Raw genomic sequence first — 18,084 nt, forward strand, 5'->3', positions numbered from 1 at the left:
CACCTGTTTTGTGGTCCATTTGTGTGAGATACTGTTCTGGTCACTGAGTTTACAGTAGTTACCACTGTAATTGAAAGGCAGAACAAATGAAAAAGGAGGATAAACTAAAACAGTCTTTCTTTCCGGCAGGGTTACCATAAAGCCTTGATCAAACTAAAACTGAAGAAAAATACTGTGGATGACATTTCAGAGAGTCTGCGGCAAGGGGGAGGCAAGTTAAACTTTGATGAACTTCGGCAAGATCTCAAAGGGTAAGAATCTCAATTTGCCCGTGCTGGGAAAGTCCTTATGTAAAGATAAATCCTTAGTGCTAAGTCTCCTTCTAGCTCGAGTGCTCATAGAGACACGTTTGTTTCAGAGGTGAGTGTCTTTCTGGAATGTATTCTAAGAGGAGGACGGCCCTGACTCAGCAGTTTCTCCTTTCCTCCCACATGTCAGAGTGTCTGTGTTTGGGATGGATCGTGTGCATGGATGAGTTCATCTGTAACCTCTCCCTAATTTCAGGAAAGGCCATACTGATGCAGAGATTGAGGCAATATTCACAAAATATGACCAGGATGGAGACCAGGAACTGACTGAACATGAGCACCAGCAGATGCGAGACGACTTGGAAAAAGAGAGGGTGGGTCTGGTTTAGGAGAACATGATTGGTTCAACACCTGCAATATTTCAAACAGCTTATTAAGTAGTGGGTTATTGGGAGCATATGTGTCTCTCTCTCTTTCCCTCTGTCTTTCCATTGATGTAGTAGTACCCTGCCTACTCCAAAAAGGATATATAACACCATAATATATTGAAATGTATTGTTTGCATAAATGTAGAAAAATAGAGTGAAGCAGAACAAAACTGAGATATAAAGGCAAACCTGAATGAAACTAAAAAACGCACTTCACAAAAAAATATACTTTTTTTATTTTTATTTTTTAATTTATTTTTAATTGGATGATAATTACTTTATAATGTTGGTTTCTGCTGTACAGAAACATGAATCAGCCATAAGCATGCATATACCCTCTCCTTCCTGAACCTCGCTCCTGCTACCCACATCCCACCCGTCTAGGCTGTCACAGAGCACCAGGTTGAGCTCCCTGTCATGCCTAATAAGATTGAGCAGCAGATTTAGCCCTAAGCTTTCTAGTAACCCATTTGAGGAAGACTTTGAGTAGTTATATACTTCACAGTGTCCATGAGAATGGGGAAAAAAGATTTCTCAGAAGAGATAAATTTAGTTGTTCTTAATTTATCATGTATAATGAAATAAAACTAACTACTGCCTTCCATTTGAATATTTACTATGAAACTGTTAAAAATAAGCTTACATGAGCTTTTATAATCAGAAAAAATAATTTAAAGTTTTAACATTAACTTTAAAAATAGTTAAACAAACCCCAGAAAATCCATGCTAATTGAAATACAGAGAATGCAAATGAATGTTACACAAAAGTTAGTTCCTATGAGGAGACAGTATAGAACAGTGGTTTTGAAATGCTGCTCCACAAGACAATGCCCATAAGTGGAAAAACTTCACCAGTCATAGTGAAATATGAGCAAGAAGACAATGAATAATATTTTCACATGGCTGTATTTAGTCAAAATTCTTACTCTGAGATGGTATCCTTCCTTACTTCATAGCTATTACACATGTTCACTTTTATGAAAAGGTGAAAACATATTTCTTCATTTACTTTTTTCTCTGCTTTTCTGTATTTTTACTGTTCTTTCTTGTCCAGACAAGGAGTTAGCAACTTCTTGCTGGTCATTAAAATCTATTTTGAACATTTGCCAATACGTGAAACTGAAAAGTGTGAGGATCACAGTCTGGTGTTAACCTCACAGGAATCCTAGGTGAATGGCACACAACCCTTTCCCATTTGTCCCGGTCCTCCATGAAGCTTCTGTGGGGCCCCGGGGTTCCCACCCGTCACTCAGTGATCCCGTGTTCTTCAGGAGGACCTGGACTTGGATCACAGCTCTTTACCACGACCCATGAGCAGCCGAAGTTTCCCTCGAAGCCTGGATGACTCTGAAGAGGAAGATGATGACGACAGTGGGCATAGCTCCAGAAGGAGGGGCAGCATCTCCAGTGGGGTTTCTTATGAAGAGTTTCAAGTGTAAGTATTGAGGAAATGATAATTCGAGTTGACAAGGGGCTTCCCATGTGGCTTAGCTGGTAAAGAATCTACCTGCAATGTGGGATACCTGGGTTTGATCCCTGGGTTAGGAAGATCCTCTGGAGGAGGGCATGGCTACACACTCCAGTATTCTGGCCTGGAGAATTCCATGGACTATATAGTCTGTGGGGTCACAAAGAGTCAGACACAACTGAGCGACTTTCACTCACTCATTCACTTGAGTTGACAAGAGTCAAAATGACACTAACTAGCTTTTCCCACCTCTCTCATTTTGGTCTTTTCCATAACTAATTGTCAGTTCTTTTTAATAAATATTATTGGTGTTCTTTTCTCCTTATGAAAGTAATTTGTTTATTATAGGAATTTTTTATTTCATTTCTTATTCTTTCCAACTCCAGAATTTCTATTTAGTTCCTTTTAACAATTTCTCTTCTTCCTTGATTGATATTTTCTATTTGATGAGGTGGTGTCATCACACTGCCCTTTATTTTTTATTTTTCTACATGACTTAGTTTAGCTCTTTGGATATATTTATAAGAGCTATGTGGACTGTTTTGTCTACTGAGTCTATCTGGGCCCTCTCAAAGGCAGTTTCTGTTGCCTGCTTTTCTCCCTCCTGTGTTTGGGTCACATTTTCATGTTTCTTTGTGTGTCTCATAATTTTTTTTTGAAAACCGGAGATGTTAAACAATATTAAAAATACTTATAAATTCCCCTTCCCCTCAGAGCTTGTTTTTGTTGTCATTTGTGTATTTGTTTTTTAGTGACGTCTGTTTCCCCCACATTGTGAACCTCCAGTGTCACTTCTCAGAGGTCACAGCCCGGACCACGCACACAGTTATCCTGGGGAGACAGGACTTGCAGGTCTTCCCCTGGGCTCTCTGTTAAGCCTTCTGCCTCTGTTGATACTGCATCTGCCTCTTCAGTTCTCATAATTGTTGGCTGATTGGTCTGTGATTTTCATCAGTGCCTTGGGATACAAATTGCTCCACACTCTGATCCAGTGAAATTCAGGTGCCTTCTCAGGGGGAGTTTTTGAAGCCAGTCTCTGGCTGACTTCTCTCTCCTGGTTCTCTCTGGTAAACTAGCTGGTAAATGGTTTAACTTGATGATCTCATGAAGTGACCAGCCTCCTCTTAACTGCTTATCACCACAATCTCCATTGTTTTCAAGAACACTCTTAGGCTTGAATTTCTGCAAAGTTTGTTCCAAATAAAGCCAGTTCACTTAGGGAAGCTTTGGAGCTCTGTTCTGTGGCCTGACTGTCCTTCCAGGCAAAACCTTGGTGTCACTGTTCCAGAGCTAGTGGGCCATTTCTCTCACAGTGACACCCCTGTTTCATGAGCCTTCGGTGTTCTCAGCTTGCCTTTCCAGGCATGGAAAAATCTACCCTCCAGCTGGAAGTTGAGTGGAAGAAAAAAATCCCGTCTCTTCAGCCATTCTTGTCTGAATTAGAGTCTCTGCAGTGTAGATTTGGAGGTGGAGGTACAAGGATGAGAAATACTGACAGCCTGACCCTTTCTGGGAAATAAGTATAGCCCTCCAGTAGGAGCTGACAGGAGAGGGCTAAGTGTTCTTTGCTGACCCACCCCTGGAGGTGGTAAAGAATCCCCTTGCTGATTCAGGAGATGCAGAAGACACAAGTTCAATCCCTGAGTCAGGAAAATCCCCTGGAGGAGGGCATGGCAACCCACTCCAGTATTCTTGCCTGGAAAATTCCATGGACAGAGGAGCTTGGTGGAGTACAGTCCATGGGGTCATAAAGAGTTGGACACAACTGAGTGAGCACACATATGCCCCTAGAAGATCTCTGTCACACAGAGCTAGGGAGCAGGAGAGAGAGAGCAGATTGTAGTTCAGATATTACTTAAAAAAAAAAAAAAAAAAGCTTCTTATTGTATGCCCTTGAGAAAATTTCCAGAAATTTTTTAAAAATTAATAATTTTCAACAGTTATGGTTGTTTCAATGGGGAGAGGTCCTCCAGGGCCCTCATGTTACCATTCCAAAAGTTTTGTCTCCTTTTTTAAAAGTATTTATATAACATTGTGTTTATTCAAAAAAATGGGATCATAAGTGAGCATAATGTTTTCTAACTGCTTTATTTACATTATAAATAATGTCATTCTATTTCATGATTAGAATGTAAACATCATTCTATTGCATGAAACATTCTGTCACAGTATAATTTCTGGTGTCTTCGAATTTTATTGTGTAAAGAAACAAGAATATATTTAAGCAATTTTCTATTAATTTTTAACAATTTTAATGACCTACTATTACTAAGCAGAACCCCAGAGAATATCCTTGTAGTCAAAAATTACACATATACTTATTTCCTTTAAAACTTCTCAAAGGACAGCCTGGATGGGAAGAGAGTTTCAGGGAGAATAGATACATGTATATGTATGGCTGAATCCCTTTGCTGTTCACCTGAAACTATCACAACATTGTTAATTGCCTATTGTTGTTTAGTCGCTAAGTCGTATTGGACTTTTTTTGTGATCCCATGGACTATAACCCACCAGGCTCCTCCGTCCATGGGATTTCCCAGGCAAGAATACTGAAGTGGGTTGCCATTTCCTTCTCTAGGGGATCTTCCAGACCCAGGGATCGAACCCTTTTCTCCAACATTGGCAGTTCCCCCAATATAAAATAAAAAATTAAAAAAAAAAATGGTATGTCTGAAAGATAGATAGGCATACCTTTTATGGTAGACATACTTCTGATAAAATCTTGACTCGCAAAAGAACTGTGCCAGTTGGCATTCCTACCAGCAATGTATGAAAAATCTCTAAAGTTCTAGACTATTTAGAAAGTGTTTTAGATTATAATATTGTTTAAGGAAAAAATCTTAGCATTTCCATTTGATAAGACAACTGGGCTGAAAAGTCAACAACACAAGATGTTTTTGTCCCTCTCAACTGTGGTTTCCTACAGCCTAGTGAGACGAGTGGACCGAATGGAGCACTCCATCGGCAGCATTGTGTCCAAGATTGATGCTGTGATAGTGAAGCTTGAGATTATGGAGCGGGCCAAACTGAAGAGAAGGGAGGTGCTGGGAAGGCTGCTGGATGGAGTGGCTGAGGTTAGTGGTCATCTGAAACAGAAACACCCTGATTTTATAAAATATCAAGGTCATAGTTTAAGTAACCCTTAATCTAAGAGGATGTTTTTCCCCATACGTGCAAATCAGTGCAGATAAAATGGTAATCCAGAGCTGTTGCTTTCTTAATACTCTTCACACTGATGATACTGCCCTCAAAAAAAAAAAAAATTGCTCCAGTGATTCTGAGAATTGTTGTTAAGACTGGTATTGTTCTAGCCTTACCTAAGTGGAATTATTGGATCCCCAGATTTCCGAAGGCAATTCCTAAATTCATGAATATACATCAGTCCACCTCAACACCTTGTTTTCTTTTTCCTTCATTAGGATGAAAGGCTGGGTCGTGACAATGAAATCCACAGGGACCAGATGGAACGGCTTGTGCGAGAAGAGTTGGAACGCTGGGAGTCTGATGATGCAGCTTCCCAAATAAGTCATGGTTTAGGCACACCCTTAGGACTAAATGGTCAGCCACGCCCCAGGAGCTCTCGCCCTTCTTCCTCCCAATCTACAGAAGGAATGGAAGGTGGAGGTGGAAACGGGAGTGCCAATATTCATGTGTAGGATGTGTTCTTAATAGGTGAGAAGGTGCCTGTTCTGAGTTGCCATAACAAGTACACTATTTATGTGCCCTGACCACCATATGATGCTGGTCTTTGTGACCAATCATTAATTCTTCTGCACTTTAATTTATTTTAAATAAACTTTGCCCATGATCAAAGAAGATGTTTCTTTTTCTCATATAAGAAATTCAGATGTAAATATTGAGTACAGAAAAAAATTCTTTGTAAAGTATATTGAGTGGTGTGCCCACTTGTTACCATGACTGAGTCTCCTCAGTTGACAATGAAGTAGCCTTTTAAAGCTAGAACTGTCAAAAGGCTTCTGAGTTTTATTTCCAATCACGAAAATCAGTATTGTCATTTTTGCTAAGTGTGTGAAGGAAAATAGGGGCATTCCTTTCCACTCAGGCTTAGCTCATAGGCTTAATGCATAGCTTTCTTTTAAGAAAGGAGGCTTCTATTTTAACTACCTTCCTGGGGTACACTTTTCTAAAAGATGAATTGGAAAAGAATCCCAAACCATAGAATGGGTATGTAGTCATTATGCTAGAATTTGTATGAATGGTTATGATAAATGTTGAACACTATGTTTTTTTGTTATTTTATATCTAATGCCTGTGGGACTAACCATTTCACTTACTTTTTACTTTATTTTCACTCTCATTTGAAATGAGCTGCATGAAACCATCAAAGATCAATTGTGAGTTAAATGTCATTTCTCCCAATAACATAGGAGAATTGGAAAGAGCCAAATCACTAAATTTGATGTTTTCCTTAAAATTAGTTTAGTATAAAGATTTATCTGTATAGTCTTTTGCTCATGTGGCTGAACTTATTTGCAACTAATCTAGGAAGATAAACTTACTAAAATTTTTAGGATGTATCAAAAGTTTTGATTCAGCAAATATGTTCATTTTAAACGAAATATTAAGAAATTTGGAAATTCGTATAAAATATTATAAAACTAAGACTTGAGTTTTAGACTGTTTTAAGAATACAGAACTCAAATACTCTTGATCCTGCATTTCAAAATTAGAATTTATAACCTAAGTGGGATTCATTTTAATGAAAAAGAGTTTTGGTTATTGAAAGTTCAACCATCATCAGAAGGTATCAGCCAAAGTTTGAGTTTGCAGGGGTTTTAATCACCTCTTTTTTTCATTAGGAGAGGGGCTCACCAAATTTATGGGGAAGAAATCTATTTCTTAACAAAAACTAAAAATCTTATTTTTCAAAACTGTTATGTATGCTGACCTTTTGAGAGCTAATGAGACAATCAAGAGAGAATGCACTGGTGAATAATTCTCACTTGGAGAATAGCAGAGAGACCTGTTTCTCATACTATAGCTTAAATTCACATAGTTGCTTATTTAACTGGTAGACTTTGTCAGTCAAGTTTTCAAAGAAAACATGAGCAAAAAAACCTTTTTAAGCTGTCTTCTACAGAAGCGATACAGATTGCATTTCTTTAACAGTTATTTCTTATTGCTCGTCTCCATCTTTGCTTTCCTTTGAATATTTTTTTTGAATAAAGTTCTTTATTATTAGGTACTAAAATTTGCATTCCAGGGATATTGGGTGTACGTATTTATGTATGTGTACCATGTTGTTACATGTAAACAAGCTTCAATTTGAAGTGCAGCTATTATGTGGTATCCATGTGTATTGACCATGTGCCATATACCAGTTATGGTCACTAGAAAGTCTTTTTATGATACTTACTATTATTTTGTGTTTTCATTTCACCTGTAAAAATTTGCAGAGTTCTTTCTTTTTACCCATATGTTACATTTTTTTCTTCTTTAGTCATGAAGAATTCCCACCTCGTCCCTCCCCTATCATCTTCCTCTTTATATTGGTACCATTAAGAAACTGTTACATATGTAAGTCTCAATAATTGGGAATTTCATTAATGTGTAATACTGAGCACTTTACTTCTTAATAAAGACTTGATATAATAGCAGATATAAGAGTTGGTCTGTTTCTTAGTAGAAGCAGTTGGGTGATTTGTTTTCTGTTATGAGACTAACAGTAAAAGCTCAAACCTTGAAAAAGGTATCTTTTAATGTTCAAAAACAACAATGGACACATTACTTTTTCTGTAGGATGTACCTCTAGTAAATTATTCTAATGATTACATAGTATTTCCTAGTGTACAGCCACCACATTGTACTTAACCATTCTGATTGGCTCCAATATTTCTGCTGTTTCAAAATCTTTGTTCATAATTCCCTTGCTGACTTTTCATTCTTTCCTCAGTGGGTACATGAAAAGAGTTGGACTGTTGAGTCCCTGGCACATATTTAATTTTACCCAGGACTGTCAGGTTGCTCTCCAGAATAAATGCAGCCGTCTACAATTTCACTGCTGCTGCTGCTGCTGCTAAGTCGCGTCAGTCGTGTCTGACTCTGTGCGACCCCATAGACGGCACCCAGCAGGCTCCTCCATCCCTGGGATTCTCCAGGCAAGAACACTGGAGTGGGTTGCCATTTCCTTCTCCATACAATTTCACTACATGCATCAAAGTACCAGCTCTACCCACACCCTTACCAGCATTGATACCGTCCAGCTTCCCAAAATCTTTGTAATGGAATGGTTTTGAAATAAGGTCTTATTCTATTTGGCATTTCTCTGATTCTTAGTAAGACTGAACACTGCCTTATATAGTTGTTCAACATTTGGATTTCCCTTTTTGTAAATTCCCTGTTCACATCTTTAAAATAGTAGACTTTGATCTAACAGGAAACAGGTGTGTTTTTGTTCGGTACCCATTTTTCCATTGAGTCATGATCTTTTTTGTTGATTAGCATAAGTTCCTCAATGTGGCTTAATTATTAATCCTTTATTGGTTTTGGACTCTTAATATCTCTCATCTGACTAATAATTGTTTCGAGGTTTCCTTAGTTTTCATGTAGTGATACTTGTCACTTATTTGTTAGTTGCTCAGTCATGTCCAACTCTTTGTAATCCCATAGACTGTAGCCCACCAGGCTCCTATGTCCATGGAATTCTCCAGGCAAGAATACTGGAGTGGGTTGTCATTCCCTTCTTCAAGAGATCTTCCCGACCCAGGGATCGAACCCAGGTCTCCCGCACTCAGGCAGATTCTTTACCATCTAAGCCACCAGGGAAGTTACTTATCACTACATGTAGTGATATCCATCAAAAAAATTTTTTTTGCTTTATTGTGTTTGGGGATTTTAAAGAGACCTTTGTAAGGTCACAAACTTATTAAACTTATAGTTTTATTTTCACATTTAATAAATCTTAAAGAGTAACTTCGCATAAGGTCCATAGGAATTCTTTACCATATAATTGAGCCAGTTTGTCAACACGCTAATAAATAAGTCCTTTTCCTCATTATTTCATGGCATCACTGATATATTTCAGGTCATGTTAATATACATGTGTCTATCTTTTAATCCTTTAAACTGATCTATGAATGTTCCTGTACAGTAATTTTTATTACTGAGTTTGTAGTGTGTCTTCCTTCATATGTGCTAAGGTTTTCATGTATATTCTCCTCTTTGGCCCTCATTTTATCAACTAGGCTATTTTCATCAACAGTTATTTTTCCATATAAATGTTAGACAGAGTTTGATGGGTTTCTAGGCATGTGAGTTGGGGAGGAGGAAAGAGAGGAAAAAAGTCCTGCTTAAATTTAATTGGAATTGCACTGAACTTATTGATTTGTTTGGGGAGAATTGGCCTCTTTATAGCATCAGAAACATAACTCCTAGTTTTTATTTATTTGGCTGTTGCAAGTCTTAGATGTGGCATGTGAACTCGCATTTGCAGCATGTAGGATCTAGTTCCCTGACCAGGGATAGAGCCTGGGTCCCCTGCTTGGGAGCACAGAGTCTTGGCCACTGGACCACCAGGCAAGTCCTGATGTAACTCTTCATTTATTCAGAACTTCCTTAATTCCCTCTAAGTGTTTCTTTAAATTTCTTAAAGATTTTATGCATTCTTTAATGATTTTATTGCTACCATAAACAGTATCTTATCTTCCATTAAATTTTCAAGTTTGTTAATGATGAGATAAAGGAAAATTGCTACTTTTTTACAAAATAATCTTACATATGACCACTATATCTACTACTGCAGGCAGGAATCCCTCAGAAGAAATGGAGTAGCCATCATGGTCAACAAAAGAGTCTGAAATGCAGTACTTGGATGCAATCTCAAAAACGACAGAATGATCTCTGTTCGTTTCCAAGGCAAACCATTCAATATCACAGTAATCCAAGTCTATGCCCCAACCAGTAACACTGAAGAAGCTGAAGTTGAACGGTTCTATGAAGACCTACAAGACCTTTTAGAACTAACACCCAAAAAAGATATCCTTTTCATTATAGGGGAGTGGAATGAAAAAGTAGGAAGTCAAGAAACACCTGGAGTAACAGGCAAATTTGGCCTTGGAATATGGAATGAAGCAGGGCAAAGACTAATAGAGTTTTGCCCAAAAAATGCACTGGTCATAACAAACACCCTCTTCCAACAACACAAGAGAAGACTCTATACATGGACATCACCAGATGGTCAACACCGAAATCAGATTGATTATATTCTTTGCAGCCAAAGATGGAGAAGCTTTATACAGTCAGCAAAAACAAAACCAGGAGCTGACTGTGGCTCAGACCATGAACTCCTTATTGCCAAATTCAGACTGAAATTGAAGAAAGTAGGGAAAACCACTAGACCATTCAGGTATGACCTAAATCAAATCCCTTATGATTATACAGTGGAAGTGAGAAATAGATTTAAGGGCCTCGATCTGATAGATAGAGTGCCTGATGAACTATGGAATGAGGTTCGTGACATTGTACAGGAGACAGGGATCAAGATCATTCCCATGGAAAAGAAATGCAAAAAAGCAAAATGGCTGTCTGGGGAGGCCTTGCAAATAGCTGTGAAAAGAAGAGAAGCGAAAAGCAAAGGAGAAAAGGAAAGATATAAACAACTGAATGCCGAGTTCCAAAGAATAGCAAGAAGAGATAAGAAAGCCTTCAGCAATCAATGCAAAGAAATAAGAGGAAAACAACAGAATGGGAAAGACTAGGGATCTCTTCAAGAAAAACAGATACCAAACGAACATTTCATGCAATGATGAGCTCGATAAAGGACAGAAATGGTATGGACCTAACAGAAGCAGAAGATATCAAGAAGAGGTGGCAAGAATACACAGAAGAACTGTACAAAAAAGATCTTCATGACCCAGATAATCACGATGGTGTGATCACTCATCTAGAGCCAGACATCCTGGAATGTGAAGTCAAGTGGGCCTTAGAAAGCATTACTATGAACAAAGCTAGTGGAGGTGATGGAATTCCAGTTGAGCTATTCCAAATCCTGAAAGATGATGCTGTGAAAGTGCTGCACTCAATATGCCAGCAAATTTGGAAAACTCAGCAGTGGCCATGGGACTGGAAAAGGTCAGTTTTCATTCCAATCCCAAAGAAAGGCAATGCCAAAGAATGCTCACACTACCGCACAATTGCACTCATCTCACACACTAGTAAAGTAATGCTCGCTCAAAATTCTCCAAGCCAGGCTTCAGCAATATGTGAACCATGAACTTCCAGATGTTCAAGCTGGTTTTAGAAAAGGCAGAGGAACCAGAGATCAAATTGCCAACATCCGCTGGATCACAGAAAAAGCAAGAAGAGTTCCAGAAAAACATCTATTTCTGCTTTATTGACTATGCCAAAGCCTTTGACTGTGTGGATCACAATAAACTATGGAAAATTCTGAAAGAGATGGGAATACCAGACCACCTGATCTGCCTCTTGAGAAATTTATATGCAGGTCAGGAAGCAACACTTAGAATTGGACATGGAACAACAGACTGGTTCCAAATAGGAAAAGGAGTTCATCAAGGCTGTATATTGTCACCCTGTTTATTTAACTTATATGCAGAGTACATCATGAGAAACACTGGACTGGAAGAAGCACAAGCTGGAATCAAGATTGCCAGGAGAAATATCAATAACCTCAGATATGCAGACACCACCCTTATGGCAGAAAGTGAAGAGGAACTCAAAAGCCTCTTGATGAAAATGAAAGTGGAGAGTGAAAAAGTTGGCTTAAAGCTCAACATTGAGAAAATGAGGATCATGGCATCTGGTCCCATCACTTCATGGGAAATAGATGGGGAAACAGTGGAAACAGTGTCAGATTTTATTTTTCTGGGCTCGCTCCAAAATCACTGCAGATGGTGACTGCAAGAATGAAATTAAAAGACGCTTACTCCTTGGAAGGAAAGTTATGACCAACCTAGATAGCATATTCAAAAGCAGAGACATTACTTTGCCAACAAAGGTCCAGCTAGTCAAGGCTATGGTTTTTCCTGTGGTCATGTATGGATGTGAGAGTTGGACTGTGAAGAAGGCTGAGTGCTGAAGAATTGATGCTTTTGAACTGTGGTGTTGGAGAAGACTCTTGAGAGTCCCTTGGACTGCAAGGAGATCCAACCAGTCCATTCAGAAGGAGATCAGCCCTGGGATTTCTTTGGAAGGAATGATGCTAAAGCTGAAACTCCAGTACTTTGGCCACCTCATGCGAAGAGTTGACTCATTGGAAAAGACTCTGATGCTGGGAGGGAATGGGGGCAAGAGGAGAAGGGGACGACAGAGGATGAGATGGCTGGATGGCATCACTGAGTCAATGGATGTGAGTCTGAGTGAACTCCGGAAGTTGGTGATGGACAGGGAGGCCTGGCGTGCTGCGATTCATGGGGTCGCAAAGAGTCTGACACAACTGAGTGACTGAACTGAACTGAACTGAAAATGTATTGAGCACATCCTATGCGCCAGGTACTTGTAGTAACTTCACATGTATTACTTTAATCTTCACACTTCTATGGAGGTAGATGCTATGAGTATCCCTATTTCATTAATCAAGTCCACAGACCTGATAAATGGAGCAAGGGCAAAGGGGGAAGTAGTGGAAAATTTTGCATAAGTAACTGTAAAGATAAACAGTTTTGCACATGTTTGGCTTCTGCACGTGTTTGCAAAAGTGACACCCGCCCCACAGTTTGGGCACCGGTACTATTGTAGTATGTGCCAAATCTCAGCAAGGAAATATTACTCATCTGTCACAAATTACTAGGCTAGTCACAGTTGCTGAAACTCAAGTTTCCTCATCCGCAAAATGAAGTCAGAACAGCTTGAGATTTTCTTAACAGTGTACAGCCAAGCCCAAAGTCCTTAAATCATTCCCTTTAATCACTCAGATGATGCCTCAGCTTTACTGCTTGGAAAGGGGGGCAAACCGAGAGGCCACTTCCTCACTGGACTAGAGCAGTACTCATGATCAGAAACCCATGCCCGCTGTTTTGTGGGGTTTCCAGGTAAAAGAATGATTCTGCAGGTTAAGAAGGTTTCAAGATCCAGTGATGATAGTGAGCTCATTTAGTTCTAAATGTGATTCTGATACTTAGGTGGATACAAGATAGATGGCTTAGAGCACAGACATTACACAGTGATTATTGCATCAAGATCAAATCATCACAAATGTAGATTAAATGGTCTTAACTCTTTATTCAGAGAAGGCAATGGCAACCCACTCCAGTACTCTTGCCTGGAAAATTCCATGGACAGAGGAGCCTGGTAGGCTGCAGTCCATGGGGTCGCTAAGAGTCGGACACGACTGAGTGACTTCACTTTCACTTTTCACTTTCATGCATTGGAGAAGGAAATGGCAACCCACTCCAGTGTTCTTGCCTGGAGAATCCCAGGGATGGGGGAGCCTGATGGACTTCCGTCTATGGGGTCACACAGAGTCGGACACTACTGAAGCAACTTAGCAGCAGCAACTCCTTATTACAGCCTTCAGTATTTCCCAAAAAATCACCTGGAATTTCCAGGTCCACTCTTCAGAGATTCTAAGTCAACAGGGGAAAAAAACAATAGTTCTTCCTTCCTTTTTTCCTTTCTTACATAAGCATCTCAGATGATCTTGATTCTTATCAGGCAAGCTTACGAAACCCCACCCTGCTGCTGCTGCTGCTGCATCTCTTCAGTCGTGTGCGACGCTATAGACGGCAGCCCACCAGGCTCCTCTGTCCTTGGGATTCTCCAGGCAAGAATACTGGAATGGGTTGCTATTTCTTTCTCCAATGCATCCATCATGTTAAGTCGCTTCAGTCGTGTCCAACTCTGTGCAACCCCATAAACGGCAGCCCACCACACCAGACTCCTCTGTCCACAGGATTCTCTAGGCAAGAATATTGGAGAACCCAGTATTCCCCTGTTGTTTTGTTTTTTTTTTTTTGCTTTTATCCTAAGTAACAGCAAAAAAAAAAAAAAAAAAAAAGGAGAAAATGTCTATAAAATGGGTTACTTTGATTTAGAATATAAGTATTTTATGTTCATATTGCTCAGTGGCGACAAAAGGTTACAATCACCATGTGAGTCAACCACTTTTTAAAAAGTGTGTATATAGAGACAGAAGGCCAGGAGGTACATTAAGTTGGTAGCCACGTTTGGCTGAGTTCCAGGTATTTTTCCTTTGGACTCTTTAGTCCACTGAGGATAAACACATATCCTTGAGAGTGAGGTGAGGATACTGAGTTTCTCCTGCACTGTTGTTTTTTTTTTTGAAAAGCTGCTCAGTTGTGTCCGACTCTTTGTGATCCTATGGACTGTACAGTCCATGGAATTCTCCAGGCCAGAATACTGGAGTGGGTAGCCGTTCCCTTCTCCAGGGGATCGTCCCAACCCAGGGATTGAATCCTGGTCTCCCACATTGCAGGTGGATTCTTTGGCAGCTGAGCCACCAGGGAAGCCCAAGAATACTGGAGTGGGTAGCCTATTCCTTCTCCAGCAGATCTTCCCAACCCAGGAATCAAATCTGGGTCTCCTGCATTGCAGGCAGATTCTTTACCAGCTGAGCTACCAGGGAAGCTGCTGCAACTATTCAGGTTAGCTTAACGAATTCCTATGAATGGAATAGATATCCTTTGAATTAGTCTTTTTTAAAATTAGTCTTAAATCCTCAGGCAGAGAAGGCAATGGCAACCCACTCCAGTACTCTTGCCTGGAAAATCCCATGGACGGAGGATCCTAGTGGGATGCAGTCTATGGGGTCGCACAGAGTTGGACACGACTGAAGCGACTTAGCAGCAGCAGCAGCAGCAGGAAATCCTCAGAAATAAATAAATGTTGGCTATTATTTTTACTCCTTCAGTTGCTCTGTGGGGCTTTCAAAGAAGAGTGCAAGACGACTTGCTCTGGAAGGTTCTGTGGCATCTTCGATGTTGTTATAAAAAAGGATGGAAGGAAGGAGGCTATTCATGAGTTTAACAACCTGGTGGCTTTTATTTTAAATGAAAGTAATTTATTTATCCTTTTCATTATCAACTAGTTCTTCTGACATGCAAGAAAATAAAATCAAAATTCAAAAGAATATAGACATATTCTGAAATAAATCTCTGTAAAAATTTTTTTATTTTCTACTTTATAAGACTTGCCCTTTCACTTACATTTTTAAAAAGTATTTATTTGACTGCATTGGGTCTTAGTTGCAGCCTGAGGGATTTTAATGGTGTGCAGCTTGCTGGTTTGTGGGATCTTAGTTCCCTGACAAGGGGTTGAACCCACATCCCCTTCATTGGAAGGTGGATTCTTACCCACTGGTCTACCAGGGAAGTCCTATACTTTTTAAAATGTTCCTCAACTTAAAAATGGTTAAGATGGTAAATTTTATGTGTTTCTTACCATAATAATTTTAAAAAGAAAAAAGATAATTATACAAAAGGAGGGTAAGTAGGACAAGATATATTTAAATTCTTACTACTTTTAGAAGTAGGTATTAATATTTTGGCTTTACTATCTCTTTTGTTAAGTATATTTTGTATATAAATATGTATTTCTCTCTGTACACAGAGAACTGTGTAATATGTTTCTTCCTGTGTAAGGAAGAGAGAACTGTGAGTAAGCCAGGGTTATGTAAAAAGAAAGAACTATACCAAGAAGAGGAAAAAACTCACTAACCCTATCAGTTCAGTTCAGTCACTCAGTCGTGTCCCACTCCTTGCGAACCCATGGACTGCAGCATGCCAGGCTTCCCTGTCCATCACCAACTCCCAGAGCTTGCTCAAACTCATATCCATGGCGTCAGTGATGCCATCCAACCATCTCAACCTCTGTTGCCCCCTTCTCCTCCCAACTTCAATCTTTCCCAATCAGGGTCTTTTCTAATGAGTCAGTTCTTCACATCAGGTGGCCAAAGTATTGGAGCTTCAGCTTCAGCATCAGTCCTTCCAATGAATATTCAGGACTGATTTTCTTTAGGATTGACTGTTTTGATCTCTTTGCACCCCAAGGGACTTTCAACAGTCTTCTCCAACACCACAGTTCAAAAGCATCAATTCTTTGGCACTCGGCTTTTTTTATAGTCCAACTCACATCCGTACAAAACTACTGGAAAAACCATAGCTTTGACTAGATGAATCTTTGTCAGCGGTCCTATAGTCACAAAATAATCAGGTAAAAAGGGGGTGTGATGATGTACTACAAGATGATGTATTAATCCAATGTCATAAAACAAGAAAAAATGTTCTTTAAAGTCCAAAGATGAAACTATAATGCTATGCCCCTGGATTGATGTTGCAGCAACATGGCAGGGCACCCACTGACACAAAATGATATTCCAAGATGACCGGTCATAGCAGGTCTACACAGTTTCCTCAGTTCACTTACTTCCTCCAATACTGAAAAGTATTTACTTTTAAAAAGGGAATAAATTAAACAGAATATCCTGAACTGCATGCTAGAACAATTAAAGAATACTGATGGAAAAGTAGTGAAATCCGAATAAAGTGTATAGTTTAAAAGTAATGTATCAATGTTAATTTCTTAGTTTTGACATGTATCATGGTACACAAAATGTTAACATTAAAGGAAGCTGGGCAAAAGATATACAGGAACTTTTTGCATGATTTTTGCAACTTTTCTATAAAACTAAAATAATTACAAAATGAATAGCTTATATTAATAACCTATTCCTTTAATAAGGAAGTGGGGGGCTTAATTAAGGATATATTTATACACACAGAAACACAAAACTGAGCTGTAGTGATAATCTGATAGTAGCAACAGACAGGAGTGCACAAGTGTCATTTCAAAAATAATCCAGAGAGAAAGGAGAAGTAGTCTTGGGAGAGAAGCCCAAGGGGGGCTTCTGTGCACTAATAATGTTCTATTTCTTGATATGGATTAATGGTTGTACAGCTGTGCTCCTTTTATAATTCACTGGACAGTACCTTTTCTTATAAAAAATGTTTAAAACACTCCCCTATTACTGGTAAATGTTAGAATAAAGAGAAGATGTGTAAATATATGAGGTGTATATGTAGGAAAGTAAAAAAACCTGTATAGAGCCAGTTATAACAGTTCTTCTATCATAAGTCTAAAATTGTCAGAGCTGGGAAAGATCATGGGAATTACCAAATCCTGCCGTGGACAGTTCTTTACACAGGTAATCCCGGCGATTACAATGCAGTAGGGCTCAAAGGACCCTGAAATCTGTGTTGGAGCAAAATTCCTCAAGAGATTATGAGGCACACCAAGATTACAGACTACTGAACTCAAGAAGGGTAAGTCGCCAGAATCCTGGCCCTCTACACCTGGGGTCCAAAACCCAGCTAAGACTCTTGAGATACTCTAATTCCACTAGAGGGAAACCTCAGTAAATTCAAATAACCTTAAAAAGCTTATCAAACTGCTTTCTATTAGAAAGGCTTTTTTATCTATATATGACACTGTGTTTTTCCAGCATGGTTTGGATTTCATACTTCTACTACAGCATCAATATATTTGTTATTTATTATTTATAAGATAATAGAGGACATAGGTTTATATTGAATTATATATATATTGAATTGAAATAATATTGAAATATTATAATATAATATTGAAACTGGAGGGCAACTAAACTGCCTATTCATTTTAAAGGGAAGGATACCAATACCAGATATATTAGTAACTTGACACAAGTTTCTAGAACTCATTTCTTTTTCAGTCAATAAATTAAAGTAGATTTCTCTCCTATGGTTACCATCTGACAAGATGAACTAATATGTAGTACATATCACTAGTTTATGACTTGGGTTTTTTCAAGTATAATTTAGTTCATTGTGATTTCTATAAATGTTTCTGTTGAAAATAATTCTTGCTGAACAACAGTAAGAGGCAAGTGAAAAGAAGACAACCAAAAATAATAAAACACATTGGCATAATGTAAGTAAATAAAAAGATGAAAACAACCAAAAAAACTTCA

The 18,084-nt window shown here is 38.9% G+C and overlaps 1 protein-coding gene across 2 annotated transcripts in view; it reads left to right on the forward strand.

The window, feature by feature from the left end:
• PKD2 (polycystin 2, transient receptor potential cation channel) overlaps positions 1–7,762 on the forward strand; it is a 58,765-nt gene extending 51,003 nt beyond the window's left edge. The window contains exons 11-15 of one of the 2 annotated variants that reach the window (XM_086406369.1): positions 130–251; positions 505–622; positions 1,948–2,111; positions 5,071–5,218; positions 5,564–7,762. In XM_086406369.1, the coding sequence (XP_086262495.1) occupies positions 130–251; positions 505–622; positions 1,948–2,111; positions 5,071–5,218; positions 5,564–5,800 (789 nt within the window). In that variant the 3' untranslated portion in view covers positions 5,801–7,762. The remainder of the gene's footprint in view (positions 1–129; positions 252–504; positions 623–1,947; positions 2,112–5,070; positions 5,219–5,563) is intronic. The other variant, XM_086406370.1, reaches the window with a different exon arrangement.
• The last annotated feature ends 10,322 nt before the right edge of the window (positions 7,763–18,084 follow it).

The sequence above is a fragment of the Bos grunniens genome, chromosome 6 (assembly GCF_055505025.1).
Source record: "Bos grunniens cultivar Pamir isolate PY7600 chromosome 6, Bosgru_T2T1.0, whole genome shotgun sequence".
Taxonomy (NCBI): domain Eukaryota; kingdom Metazoa; phylum Chordata; class Mammalia; order Artiodactyla; family Bovidae; genus Bos; species Bos grunniens.